Source organism: Vespula pensylvanica, chromosome 9, assembly GCF_014466175.1.
Source record: "Vespula pensylvanica isolate Volc-1 chromosome 9, ASM1446617v1, whole genome shotgun sequence".
In the NCBI taxonomy this organism is placed as follows: Eukaryota; Metazoa; Arthropoda; class Insecta; order Hymenoptera; family Vespidae; genus Vespula; species Vespula pensylvanica.
The window spans coordinates 2,875,161-2,892,339 of record NC_057693.1 but is presented as its reverse complement, the minus strand read 5'-3'; the positions used below and the strand labels follow the sequence as shown (position 1 = coordinate 2,892,339).

General features: G+C 37.5%; 1 protein-coding gene across 1 annotated transcript; it reads right to left on the bottom strand.

Moving 5' to 3' along the window:
* Positions 1–622: 622 nt before the first annotated feature.
* On the bottom strand, positions 623–17,099 carry LOC122631858 (serine/threonine-protein kinase PLK1-like). Its single transcript, XM_043818019.1, has 11 exons — positions 16,976–17,099; positions 16,219–16,420; positions 15,369–15,683; positions 13,172–15,138; positions 4,913–5,017; positions 4,234–4,350; positions 3,021–3,235; positions 2,404–2,836; positions 1,824–2,281; positions 1,575–1,708; positions 623–1,488 (listed from the first exon to the last, which is right to left on the bottom strand). Exons 4-11 carry the CDS (start codon positions 14,024–14,026, stop codon positions 1,148–1,150), a joined length of 2,658 nt encoding a protein of 885 aa, XP_043673954.1. The 5' UTR covers positions 14,027–15,138; positions 15,369–15,683; positions 16,219–16,420; positions 16,976–17,099; the 3' UTR covers positions 623–1,147.
* Between the last annotated feature and the right edge of the window lie 80 nt (positions 17,100–17,179).

The window sequence follows — 17,179 nt, the reverse complement described above, 5'->3', positions numbered from 1 at the left end:
ATAACTGATACAATGAGAATAATAATGATGATACGAAATAAATAATAATTATAATTAATGTAACAGCCTGTAAAGCGGATAGCATGATTGCTATCGCGGCATATAACGATGGCAGTGACGTCCGTCGTTCTTATTTCTACAAGAAAACAAGATGAATAAAAGGAAAAAAGGAAATGAAGAAAAAACCGAAACAAAAAAAAAAATATGAGAGTGACTAGGATTATTAACTTTAAGAATCTTTAGATCCCTTTGGCACTAGAGCCGCCGCTGATTCTAAAGTAGGATTTTCGAATACCAACGATGAGACGTATAAAAAGCCGATGAAAAGTTTGTCAAACGAATATACGTACTTATATATGTATGTATGTATGTATATGTGTATGCATGTATGTATATATGTATGCATGTATGTATATATGTATGTATGTATATATCTATATATGAGGAATGTGCATACATAAATACATATATGCATTTTATGAACGATGCTATCATACCTCAGTTGTTACAAAAAACATAAATATGTAATGTTGAATATATAATATTTTTTCTGTAATAATAATTAAGACGATTTAATATTCATTTATTTTCGATGTAAGGATCTAATCTGAAGGATTGATATATTTAAAATAAAAACGACATACTATAAATATAAATATGAATAAATATATATATATAATTTTGATGACCAATTGTTAATCTTTCAGGGACAAAATAGAGATCTATGAGATCTATGAGATCTACGATTACTTGTAAGGTATGTGAGCATCGTTGGAGCATATCTCGAAGCATTCTCGTTCGGCTAAATAATAATAGAAAGACACGTTTCATTCCTAATATTACAATTATCGAATGACTTAAATCTAAACTATCTAAGACCGTAAATTTCTATCGAATGTACAAATGTCGATGAACAAAAGGATTAAGGCTTTTCTCATCGATTCTTTCTAACCGATGCAGTCTATGACAAATGGAAAATATCGATTTTTTTCAGGAGTTCGTGATTCTAAAAATCTAATCAAATTCGAACTCGGTGATTTAAAAAAGAAAATATTTTGACTTTTCTTTTTCAGGTCAACCGACCTAGTTTCGTTCTTTTCACGAGGCTCACGTTCTGCGAAGAACGCCGTCGAAGAACTCGACTCGGTCAGGCGATCGTATTGTTGTCTAACTCTGCAAATTCTCGAGTCACCTTGCAAACGTAATAAAGTCGCTCATAGAGATCAGCAGTACAGCCGAAATCACGAAGATCGTTTAACCAGTAAGATGAAACGTGTCTACCGGTGTCGATGTAGGTGATGAGATATCCTTTGCCAGTTTCCTGAGATACTATTATTTTCGTATGGTCAACGAAAAAGTTTACTTGGAGTAATGGCACCGTTAATTCCATTACGATCGCCTTGTCTGTTCTAAGCCACCGTCTCATACGTGGAACGTACGCGTTCTTCGACTGTTTCACCGTTGTCCGATATTTCTTGATTTCACCTCCTAAATTTCGATAGTATCATTGTAATCAAAATTTAAAAATCTTATTAACTTTGTCAACGAAAAGAGAAGATAAAATGAGGATTTACCTTCTGTTAAAAATTCGTCCATGTATTGAGTAAAGTGATGGAGCAACTCGAGCTTTTTCTGTAAAGGCACCGGTATATCCCTTTCTCTGTGATATCTCGTCACTTCGTCGTCGATCGTCATGTATTCGACTCTTCTGTATAATCAAATGTAGTCAAATATATATGTATATATATATATATATATATATACGTATTTTTTTATAATAAAAATATTAGAAAGAAAGATCGTCTAGGTTTTTCAAACCTTACCTCCTGTCATGAGTATAACTGATCTTCGTGTTGTCATTGAACAATACACCAACGGATTTGTCTGAGAGTTGGAAACCTAAGCCGTATTTGTTGGAGTAGTCTATCCACTTAGTAACGAAAAGAGGCACGATATCTTCGACCCCTGGGGGATTCTGTTGCAGATTGTTACGTTTCATCTCGGAAACACAACTCTCCAATGCACGATGCATCTGAACACTTTGCGCAAGGAGACTAGTTTTCTTATGATCGGGACAGAGTACGCTACTAAGTCGTTGCTTGAATCTTGGTAATTTTGGTAATTTTCGTACCAACCAATTGGATACTTTCGAATCTTTTTGTATATTCTTTTGAGATCGTTCAAGCAATTGTTGATTTTGCGCTGGTTGCTGTGTATTTGGCATTGTTGCTCGTTGTTGAGAACGTGGAGAAATATCTGGATGGTCTAAGCTTTGCCAAGCCTACAAAATTAAAACCACGTTCCAATTGTTGATATTACATAGTCCATTCTTTTCTTTCCATTTTTCTTTTTTCTCATCCTAAAGATGATATAATTCCACTATCGTTACTAAGCCGTTTTTACCTGAGCTTTTCCAAGTTCCTGATTTCTGGAAGCAGTTGAGACCGAAGAAGGCGACGAAGAAGCCGGTTCGAGTATCGTTGCGTGCGGCATTTGGTAGCAACAAGTGTGGGGTAAAGAAGGTGGTATGTATTCCTTCGTGAGATACGGGTGCTCCTTCACCCTTTCCGAGGACGGTCGCAACTCTGGATCCGGTTGTAGCAACCAGTTTATGAGATTCTGACCGCTCCGACTTGCTATCGAGTCGTCGACCTCGCGATAATCATTTTTACATATCCTCGCGTAGGTTTCCTTTAATGTCGCCGTGTCGAAGGGTGGCTGCCCGACTAGCAATGCATAAAGGATGCAACCCAATGCCCAAACATCCGCCTCGTAGCTGTATGCTTGTTTATACAAAACTTCCGGTGCAATATAATTTGGTGTACCACATATGGTCCTAGAAGTGTTTCAATATTTTTAAAGAAATCAAAGAAAGAGAAAGCAAAGTTTGTTTTTCATCGATTAAAATCATTGAAATTTGCTTTCAACGATTAAATTAATACGTTTCGTTTAACGAATTTCAAAGTGAATTTTTAATGCCAAGTTCGCGTTTGAATTACAAAAAGTAAAAGTTGTCTTACACACGTCTACGTTGACCATCGGGTCTTGTCGCCAAGCCAAAGTCTCCAATTTTGACGATCATGCGATCCGAAAGGAACATGTTGCCTGGCTTCAGATCGCGATGGACGACCTTCTGCGAGTGGATATACGCCACACCGGTCACCATTTGTTTCATGTAATACCGTGCTTCCGGCTCCGTGACTTTACCACGGTACTTCAATACGTGCATTAGGCTCTGCCGAAAGAAAAGCAAGAAACGTTTACGCTTTTAAAAGAAACACTAGAATGCATTATAACTATTTCCTCTCGTGACTATGTTCTTCTTGCTACCTATTATCCGACTACTTAGTTTTGTTTTGTTTTCTAGAAACGTTTTTTAATGTTTAATAAAGCAGATAATATTGTGAGTAGGTAATTAACTTCTTACAACTAACGGAATATTACAGAATATTACATTTTATATACCCATCAGCTAACATTTGAAGAAAGTTAATAATAGTTTATGACTAATGTTGTGATCTATAATGTCTATTTTCATAAAAGATTAAGAAAATTTTGTGAAAGTTTCACGATGAAGATTTAATGAAACAGAGAGAGTAAGAGAGAGAGAGAGAGAGAGAGAGAGAGAGAGAGAGAGAGAGAGAGACGAAGACAGACAGAGAAGATTGTAGCTGTCGTTCCGTCGCATCCTAACGGTACAAACGAGTCGACGGATCGGCTACGGAGAGTGTAAGTGCCGCTCTCTTTGCCAATCGAACGGAAAAGATGGACCTCGAGGTAGATAGTGCGCAGCTCAAGTAAGCATAATCTAAAGAATGAACACGTGCAGGATCGCGTGCAAACTACCTCAGCAGCATATTTGTCCATGACTAGATCGGAAGCCGGCCTGAATTCCACGAATATTTGTCGATAACTCTACGAGTCTGATTCGATTGTCTTTTACTAAATACTTCCAAAACTATTTTTTAATATATTCGTATCTTATTATTTTTTTCTATAGATATCAAATTGAAAAAGATTACAACTATCTGTTTTAATCAAGTCACTTTATCTAACCGTTATAAGAATTCTTTCTCTTCATCTCTCGTGCAAAGATACCAGTTCTTTTCTTTGCTGATGGTAAAGTGACGGTAGGAATCGTCAGAATGTATGCTTGGGAAATCTCACGTGAATGCTATAGAATGCTATGTCGTTGAAAAGTAGCAGGTAGGTGTAAGGGTATACGAGTCATACCTTTCGCGGACAGGCTTCCAACAGCATATATACGTTTAGGTTGTCCTCGAAGTAATGATGCATCTGTACAACGTTCACATGATTCAATTCTTTATGGATTATGATCTCGCGTGCAATCTGCAAACAGAAAGTTTCTTTCTTTCATGCATGCTTTTTAAGGGATTTATTTAAACTATCATTACGATCATTAGTATATAAATTAATCGAACTTTACATACTTCAATATGATAGACGATTATTTATAAAAACTTTTAAACGATTTATCTGTTTCGTTCTAACAACTTTTATCGCGAAATAATCGATCGTTACAAGAAAGGAAATAAGCAACGGTAAACGTCGAAGCCAGTCAAGAAATTCTCTTTATTCTTCAGTAGCAACGATCACTATGCTACCTATAATAGCTACGTGTTGCATTGCTCGAACGAAGTTATTAGTATGACTCTCTTTCTCACAAATCTCTTACTACGTTTTCGGCTTCTCCCATACCGTGCAAATGAAATTTTGACGAAAGACTCATTGTTGATCCTACGGTTGAAACTTTGCCGCTCGATTCGTCGATAAACGAAAGGCGAATAAGTCGCGTTTGATTTCAGGAATCCATTTTGGAATGAACCCAAGTGGAGCACATAAATCTTGGAGGACGCATACGATGAAAGAAAGGTGGGCGACGTGTGCGAACCTTTTGCATGTGGATTTTCTGCATCCGATTTTTCGGGATTATCTTGCAAGCGTATTGATTTCCATCACTGACGTCGGTCATCAGGTAGACCCGAGCAAAGCCACCCTGAAAAAAGAAAATTATTGAACTATTATTAAATTCTATTCTACAAGCTCGATCTTCTATTTCTTATCAAAATTCAACGGGAGAACGAACGTAATGAGAATTCATTCTTTCTGGCACGGAATACAAAAAATAATGGAGAGTAGAGTAGAAATAGTTGTGGCTATTTTGAGACGATCTTACGTATATGTATATACGCATGCAAAAAGAGAGAAACACATCGCTCATACGCATATAAAACAAAAGGAAAAGAGAAAAGAAAAAGAAGGAAGGAAGGAAGAAAGAAAAAAGAAAGGATAAGGCTCATCTTTTGACTCGTTTGAGAAATCTCGAAGACTTGCCTCTTAACGAGAATTTCTCCTTCGTTCTCATCGCTTCGAGTGAAAGGTTTTCTCTTTCAAGATCTCTATTAAAAAATATATCCTCTCGAAGATAGGATAATTCTCGATGACTCTCGAAAAGAATCCAACGAGTCTTCGTCGATTCTCCTTCCCTTCTCTCGACATTTTTCGTTCCGGATTCGCACCTTCTCCTCCTCCTCCTCCTCCTCTTCTGCTTCGCTTTCGCGTTGAGTCGATAAAACGAGTACAGCTGTTCGTAACATTTATATGTAGGTATATATGTATGTTCGTCATTGCTACGAGAGTCAACATCAAAATGAAAAATGTCACTTTTAGGACAGAAAATGAAGAATAAAAATAAAGGACGATCTCGTTTCGTTGTTTTCAAGGTTTTCTTCTACGAACTTAATGGCTTGTGTCAAGGTGACACGGTTAAATCTCCGCCGAAGGAACTCAGCCATCGTGGTAAAGGGCGAGCAGGCATTCGATGGGCTCGTTGCCAGAACGACACACTCGAAAATATCCCTGCGATGTTACGAAAATCGTGCTAGAGAGCCGAGCCTAATGTTTGTGCACTATTTACAACTCGTTTAAGTACATCCAATCGTAGAAACAAAATCTATATCCAATCGTAAACATGATGTCAAGATCTTTAAAACGATAACTCGAAAAAAAAAATCATTTTCAATTGATCATCGCTATTAACTCGAAGACACGAGAGACACTTGATCGTTTTGAGAAAATCTATTTTTCCAAAGTAACATTTGAAAGTACGATAAGATTTTTTCCGAAGATATAAAATTAGCAGATCAGCTCGGATGCGGGTTCATTGTACCTTTTATCCAATGATAAAAATATATGTTCTATAATAAAAGGATTCGTTAAGAGCTTGGTATTCTTGGTATTATTCGAGATTAGCGTTCTATTTCTTTCTTCTCGTTTAGTTCGCACAGCTGTCACGTTCGCATATCAAGTTGAAGACAAAATCGATCGTCGATTCGATCTTCAAGATCTTTCGATCGGCCGTTTCGTCGAGGGATGAGAGTGCTACAAGAGGAGGTAGGTCGTACATAGTACTTACGTATGTAAGAGGGAAAATGTGAGGAGAGATGGGCGTCGCTAGTCCGACATAACGGTCATGAGATCATCGTTGAGTCCACGTTGTCTGAACGTTCGAGCTCGATCCTTTTTACCTGTTTGGAGCATCGTCCTTACGGTAAACGTTCCGTCGACAATGTTTCAGGAATAACTTTATCATAAATATTCCCTACAACGGCCATATGCTTTCGAACGTACGGTTATGGCAAAGGCTGTACGTGTTTATTTTTAAATACCGTCAACTCGCGGGACTCCCAAGAATACCTTCTTCTTTTTTCTTTCTTTTTCTTTTTTCTTCTTTTCAACGCGTGCCCGTGGACTTTGTGTTCGCTCATTAAATGGATCATTGATGAAAGAAAGAAGACGAAAGAAGAAGAAGGGTGAACAGACCGTCGTATCGACTTTAGGACCACACAAGAAGAGACTTCGATCGTGGAATACATCCTCTTGGCATATGCCGGATGATACCGATCGTGCCAGATTTCATTCGTCTTTCTTTATTCTTAACGTATATACTTTTATTTCCGTTCTTGTCTGCTATTCTTGTCTACGATCGTACTATATAGTATTTAATATATCTAACGTATTGAAACGAACAATCAAAATAATGTCGTGTAAGATATAAAAACTTGTATTAGTGATAGTATATATTAGTGATTTTCTTGTAAATATGGATAAAAAGGATAGAAAAGTTAACAATGATGTATCATTTATGTCGTCTCGGCGTAACAACTTCTTCGCAACGAACACAAATGCCGTTGATCACGACTATAAGATCCTTTAGTCTGTCGAAGGAAATAATAGAGAAACTATTTGGCCGTATTCCTAATAGAGTGTGCATTGTGTCTCTAAAATAGACTATTGAATTTACAGTCGAATTTCGTGGGATGTAATATACGCTTCGGAAGTACGTCGATTAATTTTCAACAATTTCTTATCTCCACTCGAGTCCGCGTGATAAATATTCTTTGGTTCACGACGATGAGAGAAGCAAAACGAATACGAGTATGGATAGTAATTACGAAAGTCAACGATAACCAACGCCATGAGTATATTCGAAACCAGGAGAGATTCGAATGCATCGGAGCGTGTTAAAGTTATAACCGTGAAATGGAAAGAATCGATAGACGTTTGCATAGTATAGTAGGTAGATATGCAAACTCGTAGAATGCACTGCGAGCAAAGTACAACTCGGTGGCTGCTGGACAAAGGATACTCTAGAGGCATTCGAGAAAGAACAGATCTTAAATACGCATGACATTTGAGAAAAGTGACACCGAAAAAAATGAAAAGAAGAAAGAAGAAGAAAAATAGAAGTAAATTGAAAATATGCGAACGAGAGTATCGTCCATTTCTATGTGATCTGCATTATTCCGAACAATTCTAACAAACGTACGAGTTCGTGCTCATACGATTTACCAATCGATTCTCTATTCGTTCTCTGATATCGTTCCATTATTTCTATCCTTATTGTTGTTAAATCATTGGCAAAAAGTGAATGGCTCGTGCGAGAACGAGATTATTTCATTAGAATCGGAATGAATGACACTTTGGTCGTGGCATACCATCGAAACCGGTCGCAGAAATTCTTTTTTTTTTCTTTCACCAACATGCTTCGTTATAGCACATAAAAGCGTCAATGTTCAACATGCCGTTTCTAAAGTTCACTTGTACTTCAACGATAGTAGATGAAGCCGAAATGATTCGTGACGATTTGTAGCGCGAGAGAGAGAGAGAGAGAGAGAGAGAGAGAGAGAGAGAGAGAGAATGAATTTGATGAATCGTTTAGTGACTCTTATCATTGCGCAAAGGACAGAAAGAGTGAAGAGATCTTTCAGTGATCCTTGCCAAGATAAATAATTGATAAAAGGTCTTCTTCATTTGTAAAATAATTGGCAAAATTCAACCGATCATCACTATTTATGTTATTCGTTATTACATTTCATTGTTGTTGAAAAACTATGAAAGTTTAATAAAATTGTTCATTATCGACCACACAAATTCTTTTCTTGGCAACCAACCAAAGCGTCGATAGGTGCTACTGCGAACATATAAAATATTCACAATTCTTTGAAATAAGAGAAGAATCAATCTCCATCTAGTTAAAAAGATTTGAAATATTAATCATGAAAAAGACGTCAGAATTTATTCCACACGATTGTTGTATCATCGATATTCGTTAGAACGAAGAAAAACTTCTAAACAAGAAAATCTTAATTTAGTATTCCCTCCTGATGGTATTTCCTTCTCAAGTAGGCCCTGACCTTTCGTTTAATCTTTCCACTCATCCTTACTACCACCGATATTTTCTCTAGAAGAAAGATGCTCAACTGCTGTCCTCCGTCGGCTACTAATCGATTTATTTCCTCTTCTATGTTTAGATCGTCTTCATTTCGCGGATGTAAGAAGACGTAAGAATTGTTACGAATGGAAAACGAGCGTGTAACTCTAATTGGCACGGCTCGTTGCACCTTACGATTTCACGTAATACGCTCTGACGCTTTTGCCTTTCTCAATCGTTCTTTATAATTTAAATAAAGGAGCACGTTTATCATTATTTTTTGTTTGAAACTATAATTCGAAATACCTAACAAAATTATAATAAAATACAGGATAGATCAATAGTTCCTAGATAGGCCAAAAGTTTTTAGATGATTTTGAAAATCAATTACACTTTTTTTCGAGATTTTTTAGATTAATTTCTTTTTGAAATTATAAGACTACAAACCTATCTTGTAAAAGAATAGACTAAGAAGTCTCGAGAAAAAAGTAACTGCTTTTTAAAATCATCCAGAAACTTTTGGTCCACACCGAATAATTTTTCTTATTTTTATAAATATATGTTATTAAATATTTTTTAGAATATCACACTTTTAATGCGTAATAATAAAATACTTGATTTAAGACCACCGAACATAATATTCGACTATCGATCAAACACGAACTTATATCATCAGAAACAATGATGGGGAAACGAAAACCAAATTAATTAAAGTATTAATTAAAAGAGGCAAAGTGTATGCACGCGAGGAAATTAAAACCTTCTGTTTTAACTCTTATTCCGTAAATGTATGTGTAAGTGTCAAATTCAATTCAACGAGAATTGGAATATAATCGAGAACACCTGTGGGTGAACGTTCTTCTTTGAAAATTTAAATAATACGATCCCTTGAAGAATATATACCTGCTACGAGCACGGCTTAATAGGTTTGGAACTTATCATGATCTCTTTGGAATTTCAACATAGAGTAGAAAAGTTTTCAAATTGTATGTGAAAAGTTCTTTGGCTAAGGAAGATGCGAGTAGACCCTTGTCGTTTTCGTTGGATGCAATCTATTGTCGATCTTAGGTAGAAAATCTGTCTCTTTTTCTCCTCTTTCTATTACGACTATTATTTAGTTCGAACGAAGAAGCAAAAAAAAATTCTAGCATAGTTGACAGTTTTTGAGGAAAATTTTAAGATTCCTAAAGAAAAGCAATAAAACAAAAAATAGAATAAGAAAAATTCACGATCATTTACTAAGTGAATAAATAAAATTAATTAATTTACGTCGGCTACGTTTCATTGGAAAACAGGAAGTATTAAAAGTGGCGGGAATAAAAGAGATCATTAGACGTAACATGGAATATAAAAATAAACTAGACACATGCGTGTACACTTTAACGAGCATACGAATGATAAAAATTGATTTCTAAGTTGATCCATCATAACGCTTACGAAGCTGGTAACGTAAGACATATCATACCAATCCGATTAATTACTTAATCACCAACATTAATAACGTTTTGTAATTCGTTTTCTAGGTTGATCACTTCCTGTAGTAAATTACTAACATAATCTTAGGTTCCTTCTGTTAAGAGACTAATGTTGTTTTTTTCGTAGAGGTTTTATTGAAATACCGTTTTATTGAAGATAATAAAAGAAGAGATATTTTTAGAAGATGTAGCTTTACTATCACAAAGAAAATGATGTATGGTTAGCTAACTATGATCAGAAATATGATCAATGTTTAGAACGCGACATAAGTCATATTATTTCTGATCTTTCATATACGCGAGGAAGCGTCGAAGGTCAGTCTCTCCACAAAACGAACGTTCTACCTACGATGAGAAAGAAATGGAGTGAAGAAGGAAGAAAAAGAAGGGAAACGAGGAGGAGAGTGAGATAGAGGGAAAGGAGGAGAGTAAAAGAGGAAGAGGCCCATCCGTTGAACTTATCCTCCTCACGGTTGCCACACACACGCAACGCGAACACACACAGAATACGGACCAGTCGGTGAAAGGCACACGATGTCATTGACTTGCACGTATGTATGCACGTGTATACGGAGAGACTGGTGCATACCGATTAGGAATATACCTATGCTTATACATATTACATACATTCGATAGAATTAACAAACGTTTAACACGTGAAGAAAACAAGAATAAATTATCGAGTATGGATAATTAAAATTTAACTAAATTCATGAATAAAAAGAAATCAATAATAATCTAATCATTAAATTATTTGCTCGAACAGATTATTAAACACATATACTAAATAGTAATATTTGTAATATCCGACACGCGATTATGTCATTCGACTACTCGTGAACATACTCAACGATACCACCATCGATGCAATATACGATAACGGTACAAAGTGCATAAGAGGAAATAATTAACCCGAAGTCGGCACGTTGAAAACGCTCAAACGAGTTTCCGCAAATCTTGTTCGTTCGTTCGTTCGTTCGTTCGTTCGTTCGTTCGTTCGTTCGTCCATTCGCTCGCAACCGGTCGCGAATAGTCGCGATAACGAGCATACGTATGAGAAAAAAAAAGAGAGAGGGTGTGGCGAAGAAAAGCGATAAAAAGAAAGAAAGAGATACACTGTCGGGGTGGATTCGCTCGAACACGGAAATATCAAAAGGTGAGTTTTGATAAAGTACCGACGAAGCGTAACGGAGAACTTTGCTTTTCTAGCTAGGAAATACATAGAACTCGAGCAGAGTAACGTCCGAGAGAACGCTGACTACAGGATAATCGGGATGACGAAACGACGACGACGACGACGACGACGACGACGACGACGACGACGACGACGACCGGTTCTCCCTTCGAAGCGAGCATATAAATTAAGACTGCATCCTATCTTCTTTTCTTTTCTCTAGCAAAACTCTTTAAAAGAGTTCCAAACCGATGAGTGTTCGTTTCTATATCTATTTATAAAGACTCATACGATCAATAAACAAAAAAAATTATAAAAGATAATATCGTGACAATATTAAAATGACTCTTATAAGACATAGATCGAAAGAAAGATTTCAAGATAGTTCAATAAGAGATAATAACGAAGATAAGTAGAAGATAGTAAGAGATAATAACATTGTTTGAAAAAAATTCCAGTGATTAAGTAGAAGGTTGTATAGCCTTGAGCTTTCGCGAGCAAACAGCGATGACGTGTCGACGTTCCAGCTAATGACAGCATCGGCAAAGATGCGAGATGCTATTTCGGATTCTCATCGCGCAAGACGTTACTTCACACTGCTCCGATTGTCATCTTCTCTCTTTTTTTTTTTTCACACTTCCATCAAACTTTCTCTTTTTCTTTTCGCAAAACAGACTTTATTTGTTAGTTCTTTTTTGAATGGAATCAAATGATCGAAGAAAAAGAGTTTTAATTAAGTGATAAATCTTTGCACGATAACAAATTAAAACTCATATCTACTCCTATCGAATATTGTTACCGACCTAAAAGGATACTGTTTTTATCTTCGACACCCTTTTCTGATTCGTGTGACTTCCTCTGCCCACACATCTTTCTTTCTTTCTTTCTTTTTTTCTTTCTAGGAAATAATCTGCAATGTCACTGCAACAGTACTTCCGCGAACGGACGCCATTAAAATTCTTAGTACATCAAAACGAGTACCGTGTGAATCACGACCTACAAACTTCTATGCTACATCAGTTAACAACTATTTTACGATCTACGACAATCCTTATTTAGCACAACATGACGATATTTCATTTATCAAAGAAGTTTGACGTCTATCATTATGACTATACTTTCAACCCAGATAATTTCGCATTCGTTGCTAATCGTCCTTCAAAAAAAAAGTACATGCAAGGAGACAAAGGTGACCACTTACTTTTGACCTTGTCACAATTTTTTTTCGTTGTAAAACTATTATCAAATTAATTCGTGGAGTAATATTTCCATACGAAACGAGGAAATCTTCAAATGCTTGTAGCAGTGTCCTTAGATATTTATCTTCTTTGAATACTTTATGTTTTCAAATTTATTTAATTAATAATAAGTTAGAACCACTCGTGAGGAAAAAACAATATCAAAATTAACTAAATAAGATACTTGTGTATTCCCACGTTTCGAATTGATGTAAACTAATGATTCCTGCGAAAACGGAACCTTGGAAACGAGTACATGAGCGTGAATCAATGAGAAAGAACGAGGAGGCAAAGACGAAGGAATATCACGAAGAAAGAGAAAGAAGAAGAAGTAGAAGAAGAAGAAGTAGAAGTAGAAGAAGAAGAAGAAGTAGAAGAAGTAGTAGAAGTAGAAAAAGAGGAAGTAGAAGTAGAAGAAGAGGAAAAAGGAGAAGGAAAGAAAGAAGGATCGAGGAAGAAGCAGGTGTTGGCTGGAGATCGAGTATATGAGCGCACATACTAGATAATCAAGAGAAAGGTAGTACATCGACCAGTAAAGGAAGTCACTTACTCTTCCAAGAAATTGTCCCTTGTAGTATGCTTTCCCTTGAACAGGATCGACAACGTAATCGGTCTCCTGTTCGCTCGAGTTGTTCCAATGCGAGGACGAGTTTGAAGTCGATGGTCCAGGAGTGGTAGGCACGCTGGTTGCACGTACGAGAGACGATGAGGTGGTTCGAACGAACCTGTTGGCATTTGAGACCACAGTGGGAGCAACGAAGACAACGTTGCTAATGGATGAGGAAGCATCTTGGCCAATATTGTTGTTATCCTGGCCTCCAACTACTCCTGCTACCGTTGTTCCTTTAACTACAGAAGAAGCTCTTCGAGCAGAGGACCTTCCACTCGTGTACATCGTTGTCTCTTCTTCTCCTCCTGTACTTTCTCGTCTTCGATGAAGTCCATCTTCAGAACCTTGATGACGAGAATGTCGAGAATCATTGTTGGACTCGATGATAGAAGATCCCCCAATTACGGTAGTACCACCACCAGTTTGCCGTCGACTCTTTCTTCGAACGAGACTCCGCAAAGAAGCGGAGCTTTTCGAAAGATTTTGTCTTGGTCTAGCATCGGCAGACTTACTGCTACCAGTGCTACCTGTCGACCCTGAATTACTTCTCGCGATTTCCTCAATTTCTTCTGGATATCTAGTAGAAATAATTGATCTAGAGATCAATCTCGATTCCGGGAGATAACACGTCGGCGTAGTAACATTCGGAGGACTTGTCATTCTTGGTGCCGGTGGTGACGATGTCGAGGACGATGCTGAAGAGGATGTTGAGGAAGACGGTGAGGAAGCAATCATCGGAGGTGGCGTCATGTCGTTGACGTGCCGCGACTCGATCGTACTCGGTAATGCTGGCATCTCTCTCTCTCTTTCTCTCTCTCTCTCTCTTTCTTTCTTTCACAATAATAACAATAACAACAACAAATAACAACAAACAACGATTCTGTTGTCACCTAGGATCGTATCAACGATAATAAGAAAGATAAGAGGCACTATCTTGCTGTCGGTGCTTCCTAAGTTTAAACACAATCAAGATGAACGAAGTGTAAATGGAACAGTTACATTGTGTTCGATCGCGTTCACACTTACAAGCTCCTTATACTCTTTCTTTTTTATTATCAATCTGTAAAATCTCCGTACTTCTCGCTAGTGCCCTTAGCTAAGGATGAGAACGAAGCGAAAGAAATTTATGATCATAGGCTCATACGTGCACGTTGCTTCGTTCGCAGGCACACCGCAGCGTTAAGAAGAGGTGGTGCACCCCGAGGGCCGATGGCCCCGGTTCTGCTCCTGCTGCCTCTTCTCCTCTCGTAGTCGTTCTCCTCCTGCACCTTCTTCCTCGTCCGCTTCAAACTCTGCACGTTTACTCGCCTCGTGAGCCGCTGGCATTTTTCGCGAAGCCCTTTCAGCCCTCTATCCCTACATTCGAAGTCTTCTTTTTTTATTATTCTTCTTTCCTCTTCCTTCGTCGAGAGTCGAGACTTTTTTCCTTCCTCTTTACGTCTCCTCTCCTTTCCCTTGTTTCAGGACACGTGCACGCGAGAGAAAAGATCGCTCGATAAAGGGCGCTTCTTGTCGTCTCGTCGTCGGCAAGCCGCGCGCCGAAGAGACACGACGTATCGAGCGTCTCGTCTGCCCTCGACGATAAGTACTCCTTTCTCTTCCCTTTTTCCTTTCTTTATCTTTCTCTCTCGATCGAAGGTCGAACGACCGAGAGGAATAGAGTCGACGTGATCAGTCGAATTAACGAGGGAGAAGAGATAGGGAAGAAACGAGCGGGGACAGAACAAATATTCGCGAAACCCTCCTCATCGCACATCCCGACTGACACTGCTCCAGCGCGCACCAACAGTACCAAGCGGCACCCTCGAAACCCCCACTCTTTGCCACTGAGCGCGCTACCCCACTCTTCGCACAGGACTGTATGTAGATACGGCGGACCTTCGACTCCTTTACCCTTTTCATTGTATCTTTCATTTAAGAAATACAATTATTACGTTATGTCTTATTTACTATTAATAATATATTTATATTTATCATTTTCAACGATTTTCCTCTTCGATATCATAGAGAAAGTCTTACAAATTCATAACGTTCTTCTGAACCACGTTAATAAAAAGTAAAAGGAATTGCACAGAAAAATGTTCAAAGGAAATGTTATTTGATGCAATTCATGGCTCTACGAGGATAACGAAATTACCTTATACAATGTTGATGCAGAGACAGGAAACAAGGTCGACAAGGGACTTGGTGCATCTTGCACGTATATATCTTCTGTAGCGTGGTAAAGCGCTAAACGGCAAATCTATGAGGTGATTATCGTGAGAAAACGCATTGTTCATAATATCACGTGCAAAGAAAATGCGAAAGCTCGCTGCCGTGTATATATTTGCTATGCGGAGGGGAAGATCTGAGTAACCTTTTCTCACGAACGTTTTGATCTCGAGAACCTTCCTTCTTTCGAATCTCCTCCTTTTTCCTATCCCTTTTATTTTTCTTCCACTTCATTTTTATTCTGAAAAATTCAAAAGGTCAATCTCCATAATTTTTCAAACGCATTCTTTCGCGCGGTCCGATTTCAAGCGCATTGGCTTGGACATGTCGACGAGCATCTGGTTAATCTCTCGGTCTCTCGAAATCGGACGCTTCGATGCACGTGCACACTTCCGAAACCCGTGAAGCACTCGATCGAGGTCCTTCGCATTCTTTTTTTTGCTCGTGTTTCTCTCGCGAGTCATTTTATTTAAGAGAAAAAACACAAGTAAAACTTGTACAAGAGATACGATGTTATATACCGATCGATCAGTAAAACGCTTGCCAACTGGATGAAGATTACTTCGATCAATAAAATCATAGTTTTCATTGAACGAATCGATCGAGCATAATTTATAAAAATAAATGTAATTATCGACTACTCGTGCATAATTATAATTACTTATTATCGATTAAGATAAATAATTATAAAACAATTTTAACCTGAGCAATTATACAATCGTTTAAAAAACTTCTGGATATCATTCGCTTATAAAATTCGCGCCAAAAGGGTATACCTATTCTCTCGTACGGCCCTGCATTGACTATTCCCTTCGTTGTCTTCTCGTATCCGATCTACCATCCTCTTTCTATCCTGTTCTCTCTTGTCTTACTTTCTCTTTTCTTCTTACGTTCGTTCAGCGAACAGCAACCGCCGTCAAAGCCGCAAAACGCGCATCATCCTCGTCGTTCGGTCGTTCACACACACCGTCTGTATACCTGTTTCAATGTTTCAAATGTATTAACTACTCGTCTAAATATAGAAAAGATACACATAGAAATGAACAACTTCTAGCTTTGCTATCCAAGCATTCGTTTTGCTTTCCGTTTCGTCTTCCTTTCGATTAAAAAAGAAATACAAAAACAAAATCAACTTCCTCGTATACTTGTCGCTGCCCGGATGCGGCCATCCCTACTCTTTTTTTTCTTTTTCTTTTTTTATTCGTAGGACATACCTCCGTACGACGTTTATCGAAGATCTCATTTCTACTGATTTCCTATTGTTCTTTATCGATTCTTTTATTTCTTTTCCTTTAATCTAACATTATCAAAAATTAGCTTTACAATGACATAAACTTGAAACAAAATGGCCGAATTAATATAATAGAATATATGGAACGAATCGAGTAGAAATGTTATTCATGATTTATATATATATATATATATATATATATATATATATATATATATATAGTTAAAGATATGCACGATAATGTAAAGTTATACTTTCTAAAAAACGACGATATTAATGACGTAATGAAGATTTATGTGAACCTTTGAACAGATCCAATAAATGCGTCGACCAAAAAATGTCCGACATATTGCATATATTAATCTTTTCGTGGCGCGTTATTCAAGAAGATTTTGAAGGCGAAAGAAACGATTGCCAGGTGCGACACTGTAATAAAAGTGCACCTGACTACGTCGAAAATGAACGAAGCGTTAAAATTTTCACCAGCGCGACCTATCGCTTTTTGT

What these genes read in the sequence shown, in the direction of transcription:
- LOC122631858 (XM_043818019.1), bottom strand. Translation starts at nt 14,026, where the DNA reads ATGCCAGCATTACCGAGTACGATCGAGTCGCGGCACGTCAACGACATG. An exon ending in AGGAACTTGGAAAAGCTCAG is followed by an intron (nt 2,282 to 2,403) that starts GTAAAAACGGCT and finishes TTAATTTTGTAG; the next exon opens with GCTTGGCAAAGCTTAGACCA. An exon ending in AGTTATACTCATGACAGGAG is followed by an intron (nt 1,709 to 1,823) that starts GTAAGGTTTGAA and finishes TTGATTATACAG; the next exon opens with AAGAGTCGAATACATGACGA.